Source organism: Vidua chalybeata, chromosome 3 (assembly GCF_026979565.1).
Source record: "Vidua chalybeata isolate OUT-0048 chromosome 3, bVidCha1 merged haplotype, whole genome shotgun sequence".
NCBI classification, from domain to species: Eukaryota; Metazoa; Chordata; class Aves; order Passeriformes; family Viduidae; genus Vidua; species Vidua chalybeata.
This window is the reverse complement of record NC_071532.1, coordinates 93,567,381-93,595,309: the sequence shown is the minus strand read 5'-3', so window position 1 is coordinate 93,595,309 and position 27,929 is coordinate 93,567,381. Positions and strand designations below refer to the sequence as shown.

General features: G+C 38.0%; 1 protein-coding gene across 1 annotated transcript; it reads right to left on the bottom strand.

Moving 5' to 3' along the window:
* Positions 1 to 229: 229 nt before the first annotated feature.
* Positions 230 to 27,929, bottom strand: TDRP (testis development related protein). Its single transcript, XM_053939614.1, has 4 exons — positions 27,736 to 27,929; positions 15,517 to 15,576; positions 5,802 to 5,905; positions 230 to 3,556 (listed from the first exon to the last, which is right to left on the bottom strand). Exons 1-4 carry the CDS (start codon positions 27,841 to 27,843, stop codon positions 3,211 to 3,213), a joined length of 618 nt encoding a protein of 205 aa, XP_053795589.1. The 5' UTR covers positions 27,844 to 27,929; the 3' UTR covers positions 230 to 3,210.

Sequence of the window (27,929 nt, the reverse complement as noted above, 5' to 3'; positions counted from 1 at the left end):
TGCAGTGAGGTCTCCCCTCAGTCTCCTCCAAGCTGAACAGACCAAGGGACTTCAGCTGCTCCTTGTACGGCTTCCCCTCAAGGCCCTTCACCATCTTTGCTGCCCTCCTTTGGACATTAATAGTTTAATTATCTTTCTTATACTGTGGTGGCCAAAACTGTCCAAGCAAATGTAAACATATTCACATGACAAATTCAAATAACAGAAAAAAAAGTCAAAGAACAAGGTCTTTCAGTTCAAACTAAATCTTTATTCATATGGAAAATACTACTTTTCTTTTTGCAAATGATGCTAATAAATAAAAATACTCAGAAAGGACTTTGCTCAGAGCTAAGTGACTAGTAACAGCCACACAAAGCTTTTAATTCCCGTTAAAACCACGCCAACAATCATGCAGATTGGCTACGAGAAAGCAATATAAACTATATTTTATTTTGTGCAATCTTATCATACCATCTTAATGCTACCTCCTTCTAAAACATTTCACATAGATTGAAATGCAATTGCAAAACAAATATTAAGAGACATATTCTACACTTATTCCACATATGGAGCTGTGTATAGCTTAAGCTCATAACATTTAATGTAGTTAAGCATCTAACAAAGTAAAAGATGAAAGGACCCCATTCTGAAAATTCAGACACATTTATAAACACGAGAGAAGGAAAGCTCACACCAGTGAGTTCTCAACAGACAAACACATTATTAAAGCATAACAATAAATTATATTAAATTTAATAATGTTGATCCTTAAAATGGTTATTTCTGAGGAAATACCACTTAAAAAGCACACCAAAACTTTCATCACTAGGAGTGAAACTGAAATTTTACATATCTCAATTTCCCACTTCTGTTTTATAATAGGCTTCATATTTGTGAGCATATTCTTTATCATACATCTAAAAACAAATTGAAAAAGGTTGCAGTTAAGCTGTGCATCAAACACAGGTGAGAAACAGGCACTTGACAGTATAATGTGCAAGGCAAAACCCTTACTGGTCACAGTATAAATAGTGTCTTCAAAAATGAAATTAAAAGTTCTCAGTCCATCTTTGAGAATATTAAGGGCTGCTAAAAGATCTTTTTCTGTTCTTTCAGATCAGTACCAACAACCAAATTAAATACTAGCTCATGCCTTAGAGGGTATTCCATAAACTATAAAATGCAGCATACTTTACCCAAGAATACTAATTCTTTCCTATAATTAACCTCAGCATACATACTTGCCCAAGGCAGAGAGTTTACTCACAGACTAAACAATGCAATATAAATGCTAACATTTTCTCCCCTATTAATACTTTTTAATATCTAATGCAAATTTTACAAGTATATTTGCCAGTTGTAAGATTCTGTTTTGTAGCACAACACATCACTGTTCTTTTTGGTAAACTTAAGAACAATGTCTTTTAGCATCCTATCAATATTAGGAAAAAAAACTCCAACCTTCCAAAACCATTTTGCTACACTTTCCCTCCTGGCACATCTCAGAAGGAATCTCCAAAAAATAGCTGTGCAGGAACTGCAAGCCAGAAAACTACACATGAATTGGAGGAGGAGAAAGAGAGAGCTAAGGGAGAAGTAATGTGGCAGTAACAGAAACAAGCTCAGAAAAAAATTGCATGCATCCCTTTTCATCAGCATAAGCTTCTTGCAAAAATATGTTTACAAGACATCTGTTATATAAAGGTCTATACTTTCTTGTAAAAATGCTGATTTTCTTTGACATGCTTCATCTTCCGACTGCACTGGCCATATTGCTAGACAGTCAAGTTTCAGTTCTGTTACATCAGTTTAAGAACCTGGAGAGAAAAGGCCTACTGTTCATTTCTCATGAAACTTTTGGTTTGATTTTTATTCATGAATGTTAAAGTAGTCTTTGTGTGGGTCATATAAACAAAACAGAAACTGACTTTGGATTTGACATCAGCTGCACCACTAGTGAGAGACAATATGCTAAAAAGAGGCACTTTTATTAGTCATATATACATTTCAAATCTCAAGTTTAACATTTCACCTTCTTTTATCAAAAAATTAAAGTATCAGCAGCTAATAAGATGGAACTTTTCAACAAAAATGCTTCAGAAGTTGTGTGCATGCACATACTTGCAATGGCTCAGTTACTCAGCTACCCTGAAAATGCTGGAATATAATTCGATCATTGCTTATGCAGTAGGAAGGAAGGAAAAACACAGTCAAAACCAAAAAAGTTCTTTGTAGAACAAAGATCAGCTATTGTAAAACAATAAAAACATATGCCCTTCCATAATAAGCAACTTATTCCTATATCCAGAATCAATATTCCTCCAGAATACCAAGATCATCTTACACTCTACTCAATGCTGTTTTCCAAATTTTCAATAATTTCTTTTTTTGGCATAACATGCATCTTAAAAACTGAGAACCTTAGCTTTGTCAAAAGAAGTTCAATATTAAACAAAAGCAAACAAACCAAATAAAAACAAAACAAAACAAAACAAAAAAACCCAAACAAACAAACAAAAAAAAACCCCAAAAAAAAAACCCCACAAAAAATCCACAGGGAAAAAAAAATCTAAAACACAAAAAGACCCCAACTCTGGAAGACCTATTTGACCCAACTGTTGGTGACAATCCTGTAAGGGAAGGAATTACATCAGAATAGTATTTTCCCATGTCACACAGAGTACAGCACAATGTGCCACTAAGCATCTTGTATGCACAAACTGAAGCATAAGCTGAGGCTGAAGATTTGGAAAACAGTACTAAGTACAAGCACTCTCCCTGCAAGTGACAGGTTGGTATTCTAAGTTAAAAAGGGACAGCATCAAAACTAAAATTTTGAATGGCCCTCAAATACCAGAAAAGAAGCAGGACCTCAAGCTAGTGGCAGTTCCTTCATAAGGCAGTCAAATTTACAACCAGTGTATACATTCACTAAGGAATTACATTTTTTTTTGGTAAAACCAACAATCTGACATACTGCAGAATCTGAATGTGAAATATAGGCACAAAATAGATTCTCTACTTTTTTTCAGTATGGAAAACATAGCTATCAACAATGTAATAAGAAAATTTACTATCAGGTGAGCAAAAATTTGTAACAATCTGAATAAAACAAAGTACTGTATAAAGGTGCAATATTGAGCAGAATTGATTTTGGTTTAAACATGTGAGTAAATCATGGAACTGTTCTCTTTTTACGTATAAAGTGTTTCACCAGTATTACCAGTATCATTCTAGTTCTTCCCAGTTGTCAGTAAGGTTACCTTTGCTTTGACGTCTAATACTAACCAGCTTGCCAGCTGATTTGATACTCCACCTGGAACTGTTTCCTGAGCTGGCCAGGTTTGTGTATTTTGTGGAGCCTTTGGTTTCATCTTCCCAGCCTGACCAGGCTGTATAGTCACTTAAAGGAGTTGCTGCATCACTGGTAGAGTCAGCAGTGGTAATCTGTGGTGGTTCCCATCCCTCAATCTCATCTGGTTTCCTAGATGGAACATTCTGCTTTATCACCAAACTGTCCCAAAACCCTGGCTTCTTTTCAGACTTCATCTCTTCCTTTAATTTTAGGTTTGTTCTAGAAAATAACAATGATATCGTGATTAATTCCTTCATTTAAGAATGTATGTAGCAGTTATTAATAAACACAATTAAATTATGTTTCACAGTAAAGAGTGCTAATCATTGTCAGCCTGTGGCAGCACATCCATTGCTGTCAGCTTCAGGAAAAATGTCCTCACATACACATAAACCTAAACACAGCAGAATCTTGCAGTGATAAATCAGAAGAGGACCAAGTATGGTCATTTTCTATTACAAGAGAACTGACACATCACCATCCCCACCCCATTCCTGTGGGGTGAACTCCACAGAGCTGCCTTTGGAAATGCACGAAGTATTTTAGGATGCATTTGAACAATTTAGAACTTTGACCAAAAAACCCAAACAAAAAAAAAAATTAAAAAACCTAGGACTACAATAGTAGAAGGAATATGAAAATGTTCTAACACCAGCTTTAACACTCACTATGTTATTCAGTTTCATATACCTACTACCACCTTACCAGTTAAACCTTATACCTTAGAATAGTTGATGTACACAGTATTAGGACTTTAAAGATACCAGGCTTTTTTATTAATATTTTCATAAAGATCCACACAATAACGTGATAACAGCTGTTTTGTATTTCTGGTAAGAACTCTCAAAATGCTCCTCCCAAACTCAAAACATAACTGGAACATCTCTCTCAGAGATTTGAAAGGCTACTCATATTATTACTTTTCTTATCCCCTTAAGAATCTTCAACCCGAATAATTTTGCAGCGTGAAATATTTAAATTACAGAATGTCAAATATTTATGCATAACTTTATATGCAGGATTATGTATATAATCAAATAATGGGCCACAAGGAAAGGTTGAACACCAGGCTTGAAAGACACAACCTTTAGGATTCAATGAGCTAAAAAGCAAATTGAAAACATTATCTATAGTAGCATATCAATTCCTTAGCCACAACTATACCCACCATTGAATCTCTTTTAAATACTTATATTATAAAAAGCTTTGTTCCATTAATGAAAGTTTAGCTCTATCATATTTACCCAGAAGCAACTCAACCAATACCTTTGAAAATCACTTTTCCTTTACTGGATTTTGAATTTATGATGCCTCAGAATTTTTATCTTGCTAAAACCAACCACAGACTCCGAACACTTTTCTTGTATTTTGTAAACAGCACGCTTAAAAGTTGCATGGGTCTTTAAAAGTAAAGTAAAAATCATTGTATATAATTAAAGAAAAATATCCTGAACTTAAAAAACAGGCAGTTCTCATAGTAATACTAGAAAAACTTTCTACATTGGTGGTAACTCTGTTATCATACTTCTGCTCTCTTCACTGTATTACTTGATTCTTATATTCAGCATCAATTGCAAAGTATTGTTACAAGAGCCTAGCATCTTAATAACACCCATAAAATTGCACAGGGTTAGTAGGTAGGAACTTTTGGGAAGTTTTATGGAAGAGGCTCAAATGGAAATAAAATAGATGGATTTATATTCTAAATTGTTTATTTATATACATACACTCCCTATATGCATATGTGATGTTGCATCCTGAAACATTTATTTCAAAGTAAACTGGAGACAAAGCTTGCTACAGCAAGTCTTATCAAAGCTAATATTTGGCAGGAATATTTGGTATATTTGGTTTGTAACAAGGCAGTGGGGTAGCAAATGTAGGTAAAGCCTACAGATACTTGTAACAGGAAGATGGTCTGTCCTGGAAGTGTGTTCTGTCCAGGAAGCTGCCCTCACCATACCAGCACACAGCTGTGCCAAAACACAGCTCAGTGCCAACAGGGAAGCCTTGCAGATCCTAGTACAGCTACTCCACTTAACCTTTCTAGGTGTAGTAAGACTTCAAAAGAGAGAGTAAGGCATGTAAAAAAGGGAACTTGTAAACTCAACCATAATTAATCCCTAAGAGGAAACTGAAAGTGTGAGAATGAACCTTTTACTCATAAGCCTTACTACTTTTCCACAGCAAAAAAAAATTATTATGCAGCTTAATTCCTTTTACTTCCTGACAAACCTAAAAATGTTTAAAACATCATCTGTCCTTTCCTAATACAGCATGCATGCCTCATTCATTGTAAGCTTAATGTATATATAGCTTTGCCCATAAAACTTCCTGTGTTGCTTTGACTTCCAGCAGTTGGACAATGCTGTTTCTCAGCAGCCAGCTCCATTACTTTGCACAGCTATTTTCTGTATTTTAATAGTGTATTTTAATAGCAGATAGACCAAATGGCTTTACTCACCCTTTGGATTTTGGAGATTTGCATCCTGCTAGCAATTGCTGTTCATCATCCTTATTGAACATAGATGTCACTTCCTTCCAGCCCCGGAAACTTGCACCTTGAACCTACAGAGAGAAGTAAATCCTCATCAGTGTGGGTGACAGACTGACAAGCACAGAGTGGGGCTGTCACTGCTGCCACTGGGGCTGGCAGGCAGCAGTGGCTGTGTCCCCTGCACGTGGTGCCACTGGCAGTGAGTGACTCCATGGAGCTGCAGAGGATGGCCATGCCTGGGAAAAGAGCTGCTCTGGTTACTGCAGCGAGAGCTCTCCCTTGCTGAGAAAACAATCCAAACCCTCCGTGGTTTTGTGATGTCATCGAGAACAGCTGGGCTCCATCTTAGTGTATCGCAGTAAAAAGGGAATCTAGGCAGCTTTAAAGACAGTCTAAAGGGCTTCAGTAGACATGAAATGAAACAAGCTGTCATGTCTAGAAAGAGTCAACAGACAGGACAGCCACATACATTATGAAACTCTTTAGATTTAACCTGCTTTACACATATTGTCCCTCTCTGTAACCACCAAATTACAACTTCCTGCCCTGCAAGCAAGAAGGGCAAGAGCACTGGCTCACCAGTGCAATGTATGATGTGGCACTGCTGCACTACAGTGTGTTCTCTAAATTTACTGTGACCATTAAGCATACAGCATAAATTACTTTTTTAACTTTATTAAAGGCTTGATTCTCCCTCCCTCAAGGCAAAATAACTAGGTATAGGATATTTTTAGTTTGATAGCATGCTCACAAAAACACACACATGTGTGCTCTGCACAGAATAGGAAGGTTGCTGCTCTTCTTCACAAGATCCAGTAAGAATGGCAGTGATAGTCTGTCAGTGTTACTTGACTGTATTAAAAAATATGATACATTAAGAAGTATAATAATCAAAACAAAACCACAGCTGTCAAGAAAAGCAGGAATTTTTGGCATGGGCATGTAGTAATAAGACAAGGGGGAATGGCCTTAAGATGAATGAGGGTAGGTTTAGATTAAATATTAGGAAGAAATTCTTTACTTTGAGGGTGGTGAGGCACTGGAACTGGTTGTCCAGAAAAGTTGTGGATGCCTCATCCCTGTAATTGTTCAAGGCCAGGTTGGATGAGACTTTGAGCAATCATGTCTAGTGGAAGGTGTCCATGCCCATGGCAAGAAGGTTGGAACTAGATGATCTTTAAGGTCTTGCCCAACCCAAACCATTCCATGACTCTATCATCTGTTATCTTACTAAAATTCTATTGTTTCAGGCCTTTTTGGGAAGGAACCTTTGCTACCAAAGCAGAAACACAGCTACAAGCTGCACTTAAAAACTCTTTTACCCTTTAAACTGGATGATGCAATTCATAGATAAGCTGTCTTATTTCAAAAATTATGTTTCATCAAGTCATTTCCACCTAATAAATTTGCAGATTATAAAAACAGAACCACCTTGTTACTAGTTTTCAGAGAGCAATTTAAGACATAGGAGAGGCTTAATTTACATTATTTGTGCCTTTAAAGAACAACATTTCATTGATGAAATGCTTGGGGAGAAGTCTTTATACACATACATCCAATGTAACAAAAAGGATATATCTGTACATACACCTTCTTTAATTTAGAACATCATACATATTTCGCCAATGCAATTCCAACCTTTGCTGCACTGTCTGGATACCCAAGCAATCCTCCAACAAAAAAAAAAAAAAAAAAAAAAAAAAAAAAAAAAAAAAAAAAAAAACCCAAACCAACCAACCAAAAAAACAAACAAAAACCCAAACAACAACCAAAAAAAAAAATCAAACAGAAGCTTTCCATACATTTTAACTTCAGATTTTTTATATTTTATTTCATTTGTCCAGTTCTGATTCACAGATATCTTTAAGAACAATAATCAGAAATTTTCTATTCATTGACAAGTAGATAGCATGTGCAGGTCTTGGGATAAACTTTTACAAGCTCTGCACTCTTTCTACCTGTATATAAATCATTGTCTATGTACACATTGTACCATTCCTTCAATATTTTCATGTCCATGGCATTTGGTAGGTATATACAAGGCTAATAACCAGATTGTAATGGATTTATTCTTCTCTCAACTAGTCCTTAGGAGAAATGTACACTAAACATTACGATACACTTCCACTACTTACTTATTTGGGGTTTCCAAAGGAAACACTGTCAGGATAATCTGCATAAGAACACCAATGTCCAAGTAAACCATATTTTGCCAATATGTAAATACAACTCATTGTGCAAAGCTCACTACATATTAAACAGACTCGGCTGAAAGAAACCAGGAAGTGCAAGAGTAAAACCAGAACCTCTGCCTACCATGCCTAAGCCTCCTTTTCTACACCTGCCTGCACTGGCACCGATCTCCTGAAGCATCTTTTCAGTGCACCGACCTGGAGGGAACATCTCACACTTGATTGTCAGTGGTGGCAAACTCCTGAATTTAAACCTTAGTGAAGGAGGAGGTCAAATACTCATCTCACACTTCCAGAAGCTTTTTGTAACCACTGAACTGTTTTTAATGCAACAATCTTGTTTTTTGACTTCTGCAGTAATATAGCTGACACATAATAACAAAACTCCTCAGAACAGCCCGCTGCATTTCCATGTTTCTTTTCAGAGTTCTTTAAACACTTTTAACCAACTGATGAGTGCAGCTGGAACAGTTACAACTGTATCAGCTGGTAGGTACAGCTCACTAAGATCTTGAAGTCACCATTCCCTCGAACCATCAGTTTGACACACAGCAGCTGTATAGCCAAAATGTGCTGGGAACCAGCACAAGAAGAATTAGACAATTCAGACAGGAGATCCATATATGAAAATCCCCAAGGGGTGCACCCTCTAATACCTCAAGACAATGATTCTTGATGTTAGGGGAAGAGGCCCTAGAACCCAGCCATGTTATGCTCTCCCTGAACACCATCTCCTTTTGCCACAGTCACAGATTGCCAGAATCTAAATCAGTTGGGAATCACTTACAACCTCACAGAGCACCTGGAGAAAGACCCATATCCCAGAACAATTAGCTTCCTTGCAATGGATGTCAAAGGAAGGTCAGTAAGTAAAGATAACACTTCAGTAAGCTGACTCACCATCACACTGGAGACTTGTTTTATGTAAAACTACTAAAGTTATGCAAAGTATGAAAACACAGTACTGATAGGGTCTTAAAGCATCAATCCACTGGCAGAAGCTCTGTATATCATTTTTAGTATGTAAGTCTCTACACAAAAGTACTATTCCTAAAATTTCCTGGGAGGTTTATAAATGTAACTGACCTGATTATATTCTCAAACCTTTAAACTACTTTTCCCTATGCCATTGGAAAAAAGAAATAATTAAACATCCAGAATTCACAGAAATTCCATCCTTTACAACTGGAAAGGACCTCTGGAGACCGTCTAGTCCAACCCCACTGCTCCAAGCAGGGTCACACTCAGAAGATTGCTAAGGATCATGGACAGCCAGGTTTTGAGTATCTCCACAGCTGGAGAATCCACAGCCTCCCCAGAAAACTGTTCCTTGGCTTGAACATCCTCATGCTGAAAACATTTTTTCCTATTTTTAAATTATATTTCTTCTATTTCAGTTTCTCTTGCCTATTCACTGACCACCCTGAGAACAGTCAGGCTCCATCTTCTTCACACTCTCTCTGCTGCTGGTGTACAAGCAGAAACCTTTCTTATTGTTCACCAGATTTCACTCTAGGTGAGTTTAATCCTTTCTAACCCCATCCCTGCATACTCAAAGAGTGTATCTATACTCCTGTCAGGTCACTTGACCCTGCTTCTACTTCTAGAATGCCTCCCTTTAATGTTTAAGGTTTTTCAGGAATATCACATTCATGCCTACTGCCACCTTTGCATCTTTCTCTGCCTGTTGGGTTGGGCTTGAGCTTGGAGTAGGTGATCTTTGAAAATCAAAGCTGACTGATAGAACCAGGTGTACACTCAAAACCAGGATTAAAAAAAAGAATCAGTGAAATGCTCATGGGACAGCTAAAAAAAAAAGGAAGACCACTATTAAGGAAGAGAGCACTATTACTGACTACAACTGTAACATCAGATGTTGGAATTATAAGACCACATTGGATGCTGCAGTTTACTATTTTTCAAAAATGTCAATGAGAAACAAAGCAGGAACTTCTGAAGAAGCCATTTCAGTATTCTCTGAAGTAGAAATACAGGCTGGTCTCATAGCTGTTTGACTATGACAGCAATTAATACATTTTCTCCTGTATCTTCTGCTTTAGGTTGGGAATACTTGTGCAGCAATGTCCTGTGCAATCACCTAAAAGAATCAGTAAAAATTAAATTCAACATACATATTAATCCATCAACCAGCAAACCATTGAGAAGCCATCATGGTTTGTTCCAGCTGGTATCTTAAGAGCTCAAGACCAGAGCACAGATTCTTTTCCTTTAATTCTTTCTAGCTTGTGAAGTACTTTTGTTCCACCCTGAGAAAGCTGCCATTTAATTAGTGTATCATCTGAAAGTGGAAGTACAAGCAGTCCTCCTAGAACATCATGCAAAGGATGTGGTCTGTATCCCTGGTCAAGCTGTCTGCTGTTTCTCCTGCTCCCTCCTCTCCCCTCTGCTTTGCCAGTGCTCCAGTATCGGTGCCCATCTGTCAGACAGATCCCCAGAGAGAGAGGATCACAAGGTGGCAGATCTGCTTTATCAGATGCTGCTGCTGAAAAGGGTCAACCCAGGCCACTGCCTGCTCACTGATACTGCCTTCCTCATGCTATGGTTTTGTACCTGTGTGATGCTGTGGAAAACTGCTTCAACTACTTAAGCCAGCAGAATCTAACTCCCACATTTTTGCATTCTTTTAGGTTTGTGCTAAGAATCAATTCATCAAAGATAAAGTATTTGGAATTTAGGGGCAACAGCACCTTTTTTGTAGCAGCAACTATTGTAACATCTGAAGCACCCTCTGAAAATTGCAGTCATCTATCAGCTTTCTTCCATAATCAGAGCTTTGTACATACATGATGGCTCCCCTCAAACACTTAAGCTCCACTCCAATCTCAACCTTCATAGTAATACTTCAGCTGTTACCTGTAGTGATTCAAGTAAATTAACTGTATACAAATTGTATACATTGACTGCGATTTTTCTTTCTTTAGATAAAACAGGGAACAAATGTCTACTGCTAATTAACTTTATAAAATGCCCCAGAATGGGTCAGGACCTCTTAAATTGGAGGTCTCCTATAAAATTGATAGATATTATTACCAAAAATTACTTTAAAGACACCATTTTTCACTACATCAACAAACTCTGATATTTACATGACTATCTTCCCATAATAGCTAAACAGGCAAATGTACAATCACAGAGTCTACTGGGAAACAGTAAAGCATCACTAGGAAGACTTTTAAGTTAATTTTACTGTCAAAGGTAAACAGTTGATAATTGGAGCTTTGCTAGAGGGCAAGAAAGTTCATTAAATATTAGCGTAAAAGGCAACAAACCAGGAATACCAACAGCTGGGTATAAATTAAAGTAGTTCAGTACTAAAAGCAAATTTCAAAAGTTTATTGCACCCAAAAAAGTATGCAGATACAGATGGATATATACTAAGAGGAAGATGGCGTATATTTAACTGTAAACAGGTAAACTTGTGCATCAGATGGATGTGGTTAATACAGGTTAACATCTTATAATGGGAGAGACAAAAAAGCAGAGAATTCAATGAAATCAAAGAAAAATAACAAGCTTTGGGTCACAGAGTTGGAGGTACAAGATAAGCAGTTTACAAAGCAAGAGATTCAATTATGTTTGAATTTACCCTGACTGCATTAGGAGTGGGTACCAGTAATTTCAGAATATTCCTGTTAGACTCTTCTACTTTCTGACTGCCAGGCCAGCAGGGCTCTGGAGCACAGAAATCACTCTCTGTGGGCTAGAACAAGCCACATGATAGAGTCTTAGCAAGCAAAATGAGCAATTACAGGGCATTCTTGCTGTATACCTGCAGTGAGAACCAGCACTTCCAATACCATTGTGTAGTTAAGCAACTAATCCCTAAAAAGGCACTGCTCAGCATGTATGAAATGAGATTTCCAGAAATTTATATTTGGACCATGTTTCACCCGACCTTCATAATTGTTTTCACAGAGGATTGACAACTGGTGAATTAAAATTCTCCAGTTAAGCAGAGGCACTTCAGAAAACACTTGCAGAAATTTTTTATAAATATAAACAAAAATAACAGTTTTTCCTCTTGACTTGACTGAGAAGAAATAATTGTTTGTTCCACAGATTCCTCACTCCTCCCCTAAAAAAAATGAAGCTAAAATAGAAAGCTAGAGATAATTATTTTCCATGTAAGTACCTTACAGTTCAATAAAGTTACAACTAAGTGTTTAACTGTTAAAAAAATGCCAATCAGCTTTAATTAAAGAAGCATTCTTTAATTAAAACCTCTTTAAAATGAGTGAGAAGACAGATAACCAAAATTTAAAAACCAACTCCCCTCCAAATCTGCCTTACAGATAGATATTAAAGCATTGGTGGTGGTGGGGATGTTCTCAAGCCAGCCAGCTTCTGATGCGCAAACTAATGGTTCTTGCTGTGTACCAACACCTTTGAATCCTTCTCAGCAGGGCTGTTCTCAATTTTCCACCCATCCTGTACTTGTGCTTGGGACTGCCACGACTCAGCTGCAGGATCTGGCACTTTGCCTTGTTGAACTTTATGAAGTTATGAAGTTCACACAGGCCCACCTCTGTGATGCCAAGGTCCCTCTGGATGGCATCCCTTCCCTCCAGCTTGCTGACAGTATCACACATTTAGGTGCCATCCACAAACTTGCAGAGGGTGCACTCCATGCCACTGTCCATGTCCCCAGTAATGATGGTGAACAGGCCTGGTCCCAACCCCGACCCCTCAGGAATGTCACTTGTCCCTGGCCTCCACTTGGACATCAATCCACTGATCATAATTCTTTGCATGTGACCATGCAGCCAATTTCTTATCTCCTGAATGATCCATCTGTCAAATCCACATCTCTCCAGTTTAAAGACATGGATATTGTGCAAACTCTTTGCACAAGTCCACACAGATGACATCAGTCGCTCTTCCCTCATTCACCAATGCTGTAACACTGGTTATCAAATTGTAGAATTTGTTGTAGAAGGCCATCAAATTTATCAGGCTTGATTTGTCCTTAGTGAAGCCGTGTTGGCTGTCACCAATTCCTTCTTTATTTTTCATTAGCCATAGTATAGTTTCCAAGAGGATTGGCTTCATGACCGTGCCTGGCACAGAGATGAGACTGAATGGTCTGCAGTTCCCTGGTCTTCTTTATAACCTTTTTTGAAAATGGGGCTCATGTTTTCCATTTTCCAGTCAGCAGGAGCTCCACCAGATTACCATAACTTCTCAAGTATGCTAGATAGTGGCTTAGCCACTTCTCCACCAGCTCCCTTAGGACCTACAAATGTATCTCACCAGGTTCCATGGATTTGTGTGCATTAAGGTTCTTGATCTATTTTGTTTTTCAAAACACTGTCTTTTCAAAATCTGGCCTGAAAACAACTACAGATTAAGTTTCTACTATACTTTTAATTCAGAAGCTGAGCATGGCAGTGAGACCCCCAAAGACTGAGTTTTTCAGAGGCCAAATCATAGAATCATTTAGGTTGGAAAAGACTTCTGAGATCATCGAGTCCAACCTGTGACCAAACATCAGGTGGTTAACCAGATCATGGCACTGAGTGCCATATCCAGTCGTTCCTTGAACGCCTCCAGGAGTGGTGACTCCACGACCTCTCTGGCCAGCCCATCTCAATGCTAACCATGCACTCAGTGAAGAAATTCCTCTTGATGTCCAACCTGAACCTCCCCTGTGCAGCTTGAGGCCATTTCCTCTTGTCCTGTTGCTGGCTAACTGGGAGAAGAGGCTGACCACCACCTGGCTACAACTTCCATTCAAGTAGTTGTAAAGGTCTCCCCTGAGCCTCCTTTTCTCCAAGCTAAACACTCCCAGCTCCCTCAGTCACTCCTCATAGGACTTACTCTCTAATTCACACGTCCAGGCAGAGTGTGCACACAGGTTCCAGATTTCTGCATTTTGCAGACCACCACTGCAGCACTCATGGTTCCTCACTTTGAGATGTCATGAGGTCTTTTAACCACCTATACCTGCCTTTTAAAAGAGCTGTGATGTGAGAACTAGAAAAATTCAGCACTGCAATCAGCCTGTCCTCAGTGCTCAGTGGGCAGCTTCCTGTAAGAGCAGGCTCCAAGACCATTTTCCAAGCTCCACCTGCAGCCTTCAGGACTAGCTCCCACTTTTAAACCTCCAAACCTAGGTCAAAGGCTTTCCTTCACAAATGGGCATCAACACCGTCTTAAAACTCAGGCTTTAAGAGACCAGGAAGGCTGTCTCCCCAAGGAGCACACACACTATTCATCTCCTACCTTCTTCTTCAAGAATTTTGTTGCTTGTCACCACATTGTTGCAACATGGAGACTATTTTATTAATGACACGTGTGTATTGGAAAGGCCACACATGCAATTCTTCAGCCTTTTATTAGCTGAAAATATTAAAATTTTAGAACTTCTGGAATATCACTGTAGTGACAGCTTCTATGACTACAGAACAACCAAATAAAATACAGAATTGCTTTTAGAAAGAGAAGATGAGAAGGATAAGGTGCTTTCTTGAGAATACATTTTTAAGACAAGAGGGTTTTACTTTAAAAGACAAAAACACTGCAGTGGTTTATCTGGTGACATTTCTGTTTTTTTCAGTCAGAACACACACTTAGTAAGCCTTCCTGAATGACTAAGAAAGGAGCAAAAAAAGTTTCAATAGAAAATTGATTCGTTTTATGATTATCTCCCTAAACATTTATCATCTGGTATAAAATATATGGTAATTTATGTTTTCATAAAAAAGAATATATTTCCTCAAAAGGGTAGAAAAAGGTATAGTACAATCTGACTTCTATTTTCAAAGAAAATCATGCTGCATCTGAAGTAGAACAAAAAGAAGTAACAGAGACAGATGTTCACTTTATACATATTAATGCAAAGTATCCCATTACACTAATGAATATATTTTAAAATACTTCTCTTTATACCTATGGAATTTCAAAACAAGCTCTAGCTTATCATAATAACTTCCACTTCTTTCATCTTGTACTAATGTATTTTAAGAACATTAAAGAAGATTCTTGGATACATATCAAGGTAAAAAAATTTAACTTGCATGCCTACTTCTCTTTCCTGAAAGAGATACAAAATAAAATCCTTAACCTCTTGTGGTCAGAGAGCAAGTGGACATATAATGGAATAAACAACCCCAAACTCTTCTACTTTTGCAGCTAGAATTTACTGCTTCTTTAGACTTCAGCAATTCCTGTGGCTTCATATTTTCATCTTGGGCTTTAATAGCCATCATCGGGAGGAAAAAAAAATCAGGATGCCTTCCCCCTTTTCATTAATGAAAGCAAATAAGGCTGCTTTCCAACTAATCCTGCACTACTAATATTACTTCAACGAGAAGCCCATGAGCAAGGATTATACATAATTATAAAATCATCAGTGAACTATATAAATTCCTTAATCATCTGTCCATAAAAAGCTGGAAACTTCCTAATATACACGGACTGAAATATGTATATGATATCAAATGTTACATTTTCAAAGAATGGGTATTTACCTTTGTTGCAAGATGTGACACAGAAGATGAAACTTCATCATGAAGAAACTGGTCTTTATTCTCAAAAGAAGGATAAAGATAAAAAAGGCCCATAGTCAGTTTTGGTTTGACAATTAGCACTGACACATTTTAGACCATTCATAAATGCTTTTATTCTATTTCGCACATCATAAAAAACATGATTGCAACACAAAACTAAGTAAACATCACTACTAAAATATAAATCTACACTTAGAATTATGAAAAATCAAACCCTTACAGAACCAAAACCCCAGAAACACCCTTGCATCATAAAAAATTTAGTCCAATTAGTTTGATTTTATCTTAATGGTAGTACATTAACTTTTTTGGATCTGCACTGAGTTTCTAAATACTGTGCTCGATGATGGTTTATGCATTGTCTGGGCTGGGGAGAGAGGAATGTCCCAGGATTTTTTCCCTCCTTCACATTAAAAAGCCCTACATTTCCTTAACTCAAATAAAAACTTTCTTCCACGTTTCTTTTCCCTCCATGCACAACTGTAGATTTCAGAAGAAAACTAGAGTGCTAAATGCCTGTGAAGGCTATTCAGTAGGGAAGCATTTCTGCCCATCTTTGAATTAAACTGCTATGTTAGTATTGTCAGGCCCTCCTGTTACTATCAGGGCTCTCTTCAAGACATGGCAAGTAGGATCACTGCTGGGAGTACTTTAGAGGTCAAAGATAAAGGAAGTGGGACACAGAATTCAGGAAATCTGTGATTTCCAATTTCTTCACTCTGTGTTTCAATGAGAAAAATGTTACCTTTTTTTTTCCTCTTCATATGACTACACATAGAAACAGTCCCAAGTACAAAGCCAGAACAGCTACATATGACCAAAAATATTTAACCCCAGTTTCAGGAAAAAATTTAAATAATTCAAAATAAAAATAATTAAAACAGAAAAGTGGAAAGTGTCTTTGAAGCAGCAGTCTCACTAAATCTCCAATATTCACTCTGGTCCATATTTTGATTATGTCAGCCACTTACTGTTTCAAAAATCAAATTTATCAATTCCTTTTTTTTCAATTAAAGTAAATGCTAAGGAGTTGATATGCACTCCACATGCACCTATCTCAAGACACCTAAAACACTCATTACTCGTTACTCCTATGCATTGCCAAAGGCCTCCTTCACTTTGCTAACAGCATCAGAAAGAGGTGAGAAAACCAGCACAAAAGTATTATGTATTTCTAGTCATGGGGGGACCCAGATGTATCAGCTTCATTTTGACAGACCAGCTTCAAATCCCATGCAATTTTTATATATTTATTTATTTATATTTCTTTATATATATTTATTTACATCCTAATATTTCCACTTACTTGACAGGCAATACTTTATATTATACAAGGGACAAGGATAGAACATTCCTAGAACAGAGTAGTGGAATACCATTGCTCTATACTTCAATAGTATTTGTATGTTGGAATAGAATGAGCTGTAGATAGCCAGATTTACTTAGATAGAACACAAAGTCAGGAACTCATATTATCATTCAAAATGAGACTATTGCTTCCTGTGGATTGCAACAAGCTATTTAACTTCCGAATTCAGTTAGCTGTCTAACACAGGAGGATAGTAGATAGGATACCAAAAACGTTAAGATTTGTGTAGTTCTCTCAAATTAAATTCAACTACTTCCACTCCTTTTGGCTTTTTTATTTCTCTACTTTTAAGAGAAACATTGGCCATGTTTTAAATGGAAACAGCTTACACACAGTATTCAGAAGTCTCTCTCTTTCCCCTCAACACTCTCAGCTCTCAAACTTTTGGATGAGATTGCAAAATCCTAAACTTAAGACTCTGCTAGGACATGGCATGAGCTAGAGAATACATCACCTGTTTTATCCAAATTTTTCCCAAGAACAAAAAGAAATCAACAAGAACTAGGAAATCTCCAAGGGGAAATATGTTAAGAGAAGAAATTCTCAGACATCCAGAGCTGGCAGAACTATCATTTCAACAACGAGCAATACTACCTCCAGAACAAACAAGACACTGTTCGTACTTTTGAAAGAAATAACACCTCTCATTTCAATTCTTCCAGCTCTCCAAGTATCTTAGGAAGGAAAATGAAAATATGAAAGTGTATAGAGACATCATGTTCTAGAAGAGAAAAAAGATAGAGTGTGAGTCTCTAGCAAGGCTGAGCACAAGGAAGTGAGAGTGCAAGGCATTTTCACAATGAAAATTTTTAGGAGAAAGCCTCAAGATGCAAAGAGGACCATGTAGAGCGAGGGAGTCAGCATAATAAAATGTAAATATCATTGTCAACAAAAGATGTAATTACCAATAAATAGTAGACAAAAAGGGGTATTTATTTGCTTCTTTGAAAAAGGGACAACTAAGACTGTATTGCTGTATTAATAGTGTTACTACTCATGGTTATACAAAGTGGTACCTCCTAAGGAATGAGACACACGGTGCAGCAACTATAGTCATGCAACCCAGGCTGATGGTAAGTAGACAACACGAAGTTTAAAGAGATTAAATCCAAAGACTGAAATTCATTAAACCCTCAAGAAAAACTGGTGAGAATCCAATCCCTAAAATACATTTTTTTGGGGCAGAAGACCAATAAAGTATTCATAGTATCTTTTTAAATACAGTGCTGAAGAAAAAGGAGACTTGGATAACGGCAGAGTGCTTGTGATGGGATCCATAGATCCCATGCTTTGCTCAAAAACAGCCTGTAGGTTTGAATTCAGTCATCTCCAACAGACTAGATTTGAAAATGTTTCGTGGAAAATCCATCCTTAGGGAAAGCAGACAGAAGCAGACTAATGCCACACAGCAAGAAGAGAGTGGGAGAGGAGCAGGTATAGGGGTTCAGAGCCAACTGTGGCCCACATGGCAGGGAAGGACCTGTGCACCCTGCAGGATGGATGGGCTTTGTACAAAAAAAAAAAAATACAGAGGAAAAGAGCTGAGGGAGGGAGGGAGGGAGGGAGGGAGGGAGGGGACCGTGCCACAACTGAGAAGAAACCAGGAGGAAAGATGAGACATCACTACAAACCATCTTCCCTTGTTACCCACAGAATATTTGTATTTTTAAGTGATGCACATTATTACACCCTTCTCCTGATACAACTTCCCTGCTTTTGTTACCATTCTGAGATGAGGGAGCCTATGGTTTATCAATTTTCTTTAGAGGACAATCTACTGTGCAGCTAAATGTCAAAAAAGCTCATCTTCACTCTTTATCATGCTGCATAACACATAGTGATGCTGAACATTTATAAATTATTTCAGTGTGTTTTAGTCTGGTTGGTTTACAGGTATGACAATTCATTGTTTTACTTCAATTTAAAAGAAAAACCTGGACTACATTACAGTATTTAGATATTTCTAGGTGAAAATGCTAACACTAGTGGGAAATGCTGATCAGCAGCTTGAATAGCCCTCCAGTTCTGGCAGGAGAAGGTTGGTATGCACAGTGTGTTTTCATAAGGAAACAAGTGCCCTTTTGTTGGACATACTGCAAACCATAAGGTACTCAAGGGACTAATTCAACTAGCACACAAACCTTTTTGTACAGAGATCAAAATTGTAATCTGCTTCCCTCAGCTTCCTTTGTGGTAAAGTAATTAATTAGTCTCTTTAGATCATTCACTTTCATAATTCAGTCCAAGATGAAGAATGCTGAACATCAAAGAGTTAAGGGAAATAATAGCATCATTTCATCTTGCATGCCCTTCTTGTGCTCTAGTAAGTAAAATGATATATTATTGATTTTCTCTGCCCCGTTGTGGGAGTTTCCTATCATACACACACACACACACACACTAGCTGTGCAAACATAAGAGTAAACAAGCTATTGTTAAAAGAGTAGGTCCTTGTGGAACAAATTCTCACCCTTCTACTGACTTATTGCATCCCCTCTGCCTATCATCACATCTCATCAAGGACTGAGTGTAATATAAAGTCTAGGTAGCCATGCCTGTAAGTGTGAATAAGATTATGTACCACAAATGTGTGATTTAAGTGGAAAAAAAAATCCCAAAACAAAGAGCACCTGAAGAGATACACTCCAGGGAAGAATTTAACATAATTTCCAGTACTCCACAAACCCTACTAAATCATTTAGTGATAGGAGAGGGGAAGGGTTAAAAAAAAAAAAATTGAAAAAATCATTCAGGAAATCACAAACCTGAAAGTCAATCTCTGAAGTTGGAAAGATTCCCAAAACACTGATTACAAACCAAACAGTAGAACAACTACATATACACAGCCTGACCAGAAACAACACAGATTGGGAAGTGGAGATCACACAGCCAGATCATCATCTTAAAATACAGCCAACAAAAGAAAATATTTCTTCAGGTTTGAGATGGATTTTAATATAATGTAAAACAAACAAGACTAAAGGTGATTGTTAATCCAAAAGCCACCCTGCTTATCTAAGTTTAGAACCAAATCAAAACCAATGCAAAATATACTCAAACACTGAGTAAGAAGAAAGTTAACAGTAGAAGATCAGTGGCATTTGTCCTCATTTTTTTTTTTTTGCTGCACCTATAATATCCACCTGGAAAAATTCAATGCATGGACATATGCTTTCTGAGTCAGGAAATTGATGCAACAGTGATCAAATGTAAATGTGCACTGAAACAACTCTACTAGTTTCAATATTCCTTTAACACAACTGAAAAACAAAGCTGAACTCTACCTGAACACCCACACAAAACTGAACATGCCTTTAAGGAAAAACAAGGCTTTCAATTTTAACAAACAAAGGCTGCATTACTCAATCGTGCATCACTTTCTTCTTGGACATGAGGCTATGTGTTCAGCAGAAAAACTCCAGTGCTGAACTGCAAATTGCCTCTGCACCTTTCCGGCAGAGATATCCTAGACTGAGATGAAGATAATGTGATCAGCCTCGTCCATATTTCATCTACTGCTAGATCTCCATCTTCCATTTGTACATCCCTAAAGCAATGACTGAATCAAACCAGCCATCTGGGCAGGCGGTGTAAATTGAAAATTTCCTTTTAATGTAACCAATGAAAGTATTAACCTAGGCATTTCTAAAGTCTTGCTTAAGAGTAATTTGGTACTTTAAACTAATTTTTTCTTTCTATAAACAATACTTTTCCACACCAGATTGCTCCCTACACTTAGAAAAAACATCTTTATTATGACAATAAATTATCTAAATAGGGACAATTACTCCTATGCTGCAAGTTTCCTCTGCCAGTCTTCAGCAAACCTGAAAATACTTCTGTTGCTAAAGAAAAAGAAAATTTATAATATAAGTATGTTGAAGAATATACTTTAATTTTGGCATATAGTTCATTGACAACACTAATTTGGAAACATGCTTTTAAAATGTAATTCTTCAGATCATTTCTAAAAGAACTTATTTCACTCCACTAACTTTAAAAAGTCTGTGTGACTACTTCAGGTACAGGAGAAAACCCAACGTATTTAAAAATTCTTCCATCTTCTAGGCTCCTGTCTCTCATAACTGCCTACTATTCACCAGACCAACTGAGAGGTAAAAACATAGGGAAACTGGTTCTCATCTTTCAAATAATTTTAATTTATTCAGTATTTATAATAAAGATGATACTCTTGTCTTTAGCATCCACAGCTGTTAAGACCTGGCTGAGCATTTTCAAACTCTGTTTCATTCAACCACTTCAGTTATTGTTTCACATTCCATTACATTTTAAAACAGAATATCTAAATTATTTCCATATTTTTACTGTCAATTGATATAAATGGCCAAGTGTAGCAGAGAAGATTAATTTCAGAATGTAAGTATTTACACAAGAATACTTCTGTAGTTCTGAATTTTATTGGCATTACAAAGAGAAACATTGGAACACCAGGTTCCTAGGCTCTGTTTTTACATCAATACACAAGGTTACTCTGTTAAGTGTTTACATTACTGTGCATCTCTGTAGTAAGAGGTTATAATACATCTTACTCAGACTTTGCTTCTCTGAAATATTTTTGAAAGAATATTAAAAATTAAAATATTTTAAAAGTCCATATGTCATTAAGAATTTAGTTTTACGTAATTTATAATATTTCAAATATCCTTCATGAAATCGAAACAGCTGTATTAAGATCAAAAAACCATCAGTGTCAAAGCTGAAACAAATAAGGTCAGATAATCAATTTTAATTCAATTTCTGTAACAAATCAACTATTACAGTGAAGTTTTCCATTTTGATGAAATTTCCAGCTGAAAATCTGGCAATTATTTTTAACAACTTAGCCACAGCAGAAATTCATATTTGCTGTTTCCTTAACCAGAAAACAAACCAATAGATGCTAATTCAAAAGACAGTAGCTGACATACAATTCTTATTCCACCACGGAATTTGCCATTAAACTACATGTCTCCAATAAAGGTCTTGGATGAGTAATGGCCATATTTTCCTAGTACAGTTTCTGCAAAACAGGCTGAATGCATCATTTTTTGTTACAGTGTTCAGCAGCACACGTACAGCTTCCTTTTGATGTGTGGCTTTTATCACACGTGCAGTGATCACACAGACATTTTCCTGGAGCTTCTCACAGAGAACCAGCAGCAAAACTTGTTGGAAATGTACCTTTGATAATGACAGAGCTGAAAGAAAGTCTACCTAGTAAAGTTCAGCAACTTTTAGTAACTCTACTTATGTTATGGATGTCCTCACACAGTCTGGCAAATAGTTTCTATAAAAGCAATGAAAACATTATAAACTTACTTTAACAGTAAAGAATTAAAATGATTAATTTGTTCTCAAAACCATTTACATTTTACTTTGTATATTTATGGTAGGAAATCCAGCAGTGGCAGGAGAGTATGGCTCCAGAAACCTCACAAAACCCCAAGAAGATGCAACAAATAACTTAGGGAAAGCAGATCTCAAGCAAAGCTGTAGAGGAGGAGATGCTGGTGGGTTTGTGGATCAGTGGGAGTGGATAATTCTGCGTCAGACTGGAGAGGAGGAGGGCAGACATGGCTGCTGCTGGCAAAACCAGGCAATCAGAGCCACTAAAGCAGAACAAGCTCAAGGAAAGATGCAAGTGATAAAGGTGACAAATGGGGGAGAGGAAGGGGATGTATTAAGAAAAATCTTGAAAGTAATGACAGAGATTTAAATGCAAATTTCCTGAAACAAAGGGAGGCCAGCTGAAGAAATGGAATCTGAAGGATGAGGAGGACTTAAACTTTATGCCATAAGCAACAACATTAATATCAGCAATGGAATTTACAGGAACTAGGGGATGGGAAACCACAACATAGGTATTAGAAGCTGCAGAGGAAGTAATCACCATCAGTATGGGATGTGAAGGTCTGCACAAGAATTTCAGCTGTCTAGACAGCAAGAAAAAATAATAATTGAAAGAGAGAGAGAGAGAAAGCAGACTTGACCTGGAATTCATGGAAGAAACAACAGTAAAGTCTAGGACACAAATTCTCTTTCACACAATAGATAAAAACCACCGACAACTTCCAGGTTAGAGGCTTGGCTGAAAGAAAAAAATATATAGTGACGGTGTCTATAATAGGAGACCAATCAGACAATATGTGCTTTGTGGACTTTTAAGAATCAGAATAAGCCAGCAGAGAGGGGATAAGAGGTGAGAAACAGATCTGATCCCAGTCAACTGTGGAAAAAATGACAGTATAAATTAAAAAGTGAAGCACCTCAAAAATGAAAAGGATTTAAAACTTAGAAAGCCAAAAGCCCCAAAAGACACTGTCAACTCAGTAGAGGTCCAGAAAGACTGTGAGAAAGAAACAGGACCCACTCAAGAAGCTGCTGAAAGATTTTATGTGACAAGAAGGAGGAAAAGCAAGAAAGGCAGGCCAAGGAAGGCTCAGGAAAGTCTTTGCTGACAGTACCACAATCTAATGTTCAAGAATGATGACAGAATACAGGTGATGGATTTTAGCCAGGAAAATGCCACTGAAATGTCACAAGAACAACTCCAATGAAGAGGAAAAAAACCAGGCTAGCAGAGAGGAGAAGGCAGGATGGGATTATTAGAGTACTGAAGGCAAAGCCCGAGACACACAGAAATGGCTAGAAAGTGAAGGAAAGGCATTAGCTGGATTAACGTTTTCTACTTTATTTTTTTTAATTAAAAAATACCCTTATTCAACGTATTAGTACAACATAAGAAAAGCTGCTCCGCTTCCACCCATTTCTGCAGGGCTTGTCTGAGTTCAACTCATTTCAAGATTAAAGCCAGTATTAAAATTGTACCAGACACTTAAACATCTTCATTAAAAGAGATAACTAAAATTCTGTACAGCCAACCTTCAAACACTCTGAGCAAGTCTAAACAAAATTCAGCATAAAACATGTTTTTGCACATATTCTCTTTGAACATAAAAAAAAAAATCTGGGGAGAATAGATCAAGGCTAGGGTTCTGAAATATTTTTACATGAAAGACAGAGTTTCATTAGATAATATAGGTCAGCCTGACACCCATCCCCTCCCCTAACATATAGATGTATTCTAACATGGAGTTCCATTTTACGTCAGAGTTACACGTGATATTGACACAGCATTGACATCTCTGAGAATTTATTAGATGGTAGGATTGCATCAAGAAGAAATTTGCACAACTGCCAAAACAATGACTTCCAGAAATCAAAACCCAGCAGTTTTCCCTTTCCAAAAAAACAACTACAGTTTGAAACATAATGACTATATTCCAAACTGAACGCAAGTTTGGCATGCACCACTGTACATTTCTAGCATATTTTTAGAGAGACACACATATTAATTTCATCTCGTGTGTGTACTATTTATGCATGTCAAGTTACCTTCATGCACTAATTATAACTTAAGTGAATAAAGCACCTTCATTGCATAAATTAAAAATACTTATGCTTCAAAGCATAAATGAAGATACAGTCTAAAACTGTCTGGTCTAAAAAAGCCTCACAATAATCCACACATTTATTTACACAAGTACTGTTTCAAAATTTACTTGTCTTTCTTATCTCAGGAAACACCTTACTATTTTAAATAAGTGTAAACAATTCAAAGTACTTGAATGTATGCAGAAACTTTTACTAAAAAGTGGCCAGAGGCTGACAGTTCCCTCCCTTGCAATTTTCATGTTCTAAAATTTGTTTTTGTTCTCCCCTGGAACAAAATCAATCCATTCTGTATAACACAAAACTAGAACTGACGAAACTTTTTTTTAGATCAAACTAGGCTTTTCTATTTAAGAACTACAAATGTCTACACTTTCAAATGTCTGCTTAAGCCCAAATCAGGCTTCCATATCTAAATAGGATGATTAAAATTTCTCTGAAGTAACAAAGGGTTTTTTTGTGTTGGGCTTTTTTTTTTTTTTAACTTATAGTAGACTAATTTTTTGTTGCTGTCTACTGCAATGTCCTAATTATTAGGTTGCACAGTGAGAACTCCTTCACTCTTTCTCAGCTTTGAAGAAACAATATACAGCACCAACATTTCATTATACTGGAATACTTCCAACGTGGTTTGCTTTAATGACATAGATGTGACTACCAATTTCTTGCCTTTGAAGTAAAACGCTTCAGCCTTATTTATAGCATGAATGGTAGAAGCTTAAGGATTTTCTTCCCAATTGCTTATTAAAAATGAAAATAAAGACAAAATATGGTTGTTGGGAAAACAACATGTCATAAATCAAAGTCAAAACACAATGAGTCTCGTTTATCTTCTCTTTTACCAAATGATGTATCAGAAAAGGAAATTAGATCTAACAGTCGACTTCTGCATGAGATCTAAAGCTGGGCTTCTTAATTTACTAAAAAGCACTCACACTAATTATCTAGATTTGGCTCCAACAATAAAAAATCAGGGATGTCCTGGATTCTTCTCACCTTGATGAGGTAATCCTTCATTCACAGCAGGCTGTACCATAACAATTCGCGCACACACTGAGGCATCCCCATGCACAGCTAAGGTACCACGAGAACTGCCCCCATAACTCCTCCAAGCTCTCATGGTGCTGCTGTCCTCTAAAGCCAGAGGGTTGGCTGACACAGGTCAGGATGCAGCAGAAGAGAGTGCAGATCATTACCAAATCCCTCTACACATTATGGGATTTCACTCCCTTACAATCATATTATTGGGAGAAAAAAACAGGATCTGATGAAACATCAAAAATTTCAAATACTAAAAGCAAGATCAGCTACAACAAGCTGAACAAGTACATTTGGTTCCCTTGACACCTGTCCCAGCCATGGTTTAGATACTGTACCTATGGCTGACCTAAAAGCCGCTCTGATCATGAGAATTACAATGTCAATCAAGTGGTCAGGGCTTTCTATACGCTCTGTTCTTCCTTAAAGTGTACACAAATTCTAAAATGACTACTCCTGTATTTTGGGCAGGGTGCTGAATTCCTTTCAAAATATTTTGATCTTAACAGGCAAAATAACTATTAGCATATAATCTTCACTCCAGGCTCTGTGCCAAGCTATACTACAGTTGTGCTAACCTTACTGAATCCTTTATCTTCAAGAATATTTCATTTAGTGACTTGGAATCATTTATTTTTCTCCTGCCACCCCTCAACACTAAAATCAGCATCCCAGTTCCACTGGGAGTTGAAAAGGATTTTTCTTAAAATTCACATGCAAACCTTTTTCACAAGAAACCATTGTCATCACCATTATAAATTGAGACTTCAACTAATGGAACAGAGGCCCACGACAGTAAAAGACAATTGGACTGGACAAAATAAAATAAACAAACTCCAGCCTTTGTTGCTAAAGTAGAGGGCTGGGAGAATTGTGTGGACAGATGTCTGAAGAATCCTCTCCTGACTGGGAGGCTACGGTCAGGAGCCTCAAAGGGGGCTTGGATCATTAGTGGTAGAGAAGAGGAGCAGTGAAGAGTCAGTGGGATTTACCGGAAGCTTTCGGTGACCTTTGGTATTCGTGAAGGGTTTCAGGAGGTAAGCAAGTCTACAAGGGCTATGATGGTACAAGCCAGTAGCTTAGCACAAACTATGGAAGCTTACAAGCACCTCAGGATAGGAACTGTAGGAAGCAGAGGTCAGATGTTGTATGAGAGGTTAGGGGAGATACTTCAGGTCACCTCAAACCCCAGAATCCTCCTTATTCCACTGAAGGGAGTCTCCAAAATGAGTGTCCATTCCTCTTCCACAGGAGGAGATCCTAATCATCCCTATGACTCCCCATAGCTGCTGCCAAAGAAGTAGCAAGGGCTATGGCTCTACTGTTTACTGTGCAGGGGCAAGGGCAAGGGCAAAGCAAGGCTAAACTAGTGGTTGTGGCTACTGGAAGATGGAGAGAATAACAGCTGTGACTGGGAGAGGCTGCTCTTCAGCAGTTGCCACACAGGTTGACAGCTCACAGCAACCCAAGGTGAGGATAATTTATCCAGACACACTCCAGCTCTTTCAGCAAGATAGGCAAGATAAACATGGAGTAGAAAGCTGGGAAGGCTTTAGTACCTTCTTTTGAAAAGAAACCTCACTGTTTTGCAGCCACGGGCAACTGCTTACTTCAGAACCTCTCATTCAGTATCTAAAGTAACTCTGTGGCAACAGAAGATCAGCAACTAAGCTGTATTGGGCAGCATAACAGGCTTCTGAGCTGGATGGATACCTAATTGCTACCAAGTTTTTCAAAGCAAGTCAACAAACATTTTTTTAGTTGTTTTCCCTGATACTCAACTGATACCCTTCCCTTCAGGTTATATTTGTTAAGAAAGTCACTGTTGGTATTTAATTTAACACTTTACAACAAAAGCTTTCAAACAAGATTGCAGCTATTTAAAGATAGTGAACTACTATTAGTGAAACCAAAGTATAAAGCAATCCTGCCAAAACATCAGAGCTCTACAAAAATGCGTAAATAAAGTTATGTTCTTAAACATCCTAGTTTAATGTACTGTGCTTAACAGATGGGTTGCAGTGCCTCTGTCTAGGGTTGGGAGAGAAAGTACCCTGCGGTAGGAAGCCACTGGAATGAAGGACAGCAAGTCCCAGAAACGCCGGAGGCCGGCTGCTGGAAGGAAAGGCCAGTGGATAGGCCAGTCAGCACCCCAAAAACCGGGTGACAGTCGCACGATCCGCTCAAACACTCCCAGCTCCGACTAGGGCCAGCCTACCGGCACATCAGGGTGGGGAAAACTGATTACTCATGCCGCGGAGAGCAGGGCAGCGGGAGCGGGGCCGAGCCTCACGACCCCTCCGAACCGGGCTCCTTCCTACCTGGGGGGCCGCGAAGGCGGCGGCGGGCGGCGGCCCGCGGGGACGCGTCTCCTCCTCCTCGGGCGAGTCGTCCAGCAGAACTTTGCTGCTCTTGTTGAGCTTCCACATGGCGGGCGCGGGGCGGCCCCGCTGCGAGCCAGCAGCGAGCGGGCCGAGGCGGGAGCGGGCGCTGCTCCGCAGCCCCGGCCGGGGCG

Excerpts from the sequence above, each read along its gene's own strand:
- TDRP (XM_053939614.1), bottom strand. The coding sequence starts at position 27,843 with ATGTGGAAGCTCAACAAGAGCAGCAAAGTTCTGCTGGACGACTCGCCC. Across the intron at positions 5,906-15,516 it reads TGTCACATCTTGCAACAAAG|GTTCAAGGTGCAAGTTTCCG; the intron begins GTAAATACCCAT and ends TTCTCTCTGTAG. Across the intron at positions 3,557-5,801 it reads AAATCTCCAAAATCCAAAGG|AACAAACCTAAAATTAAAGG; the intron begins GTGAGTAAAGCC and ends GTTATTTTCTAG.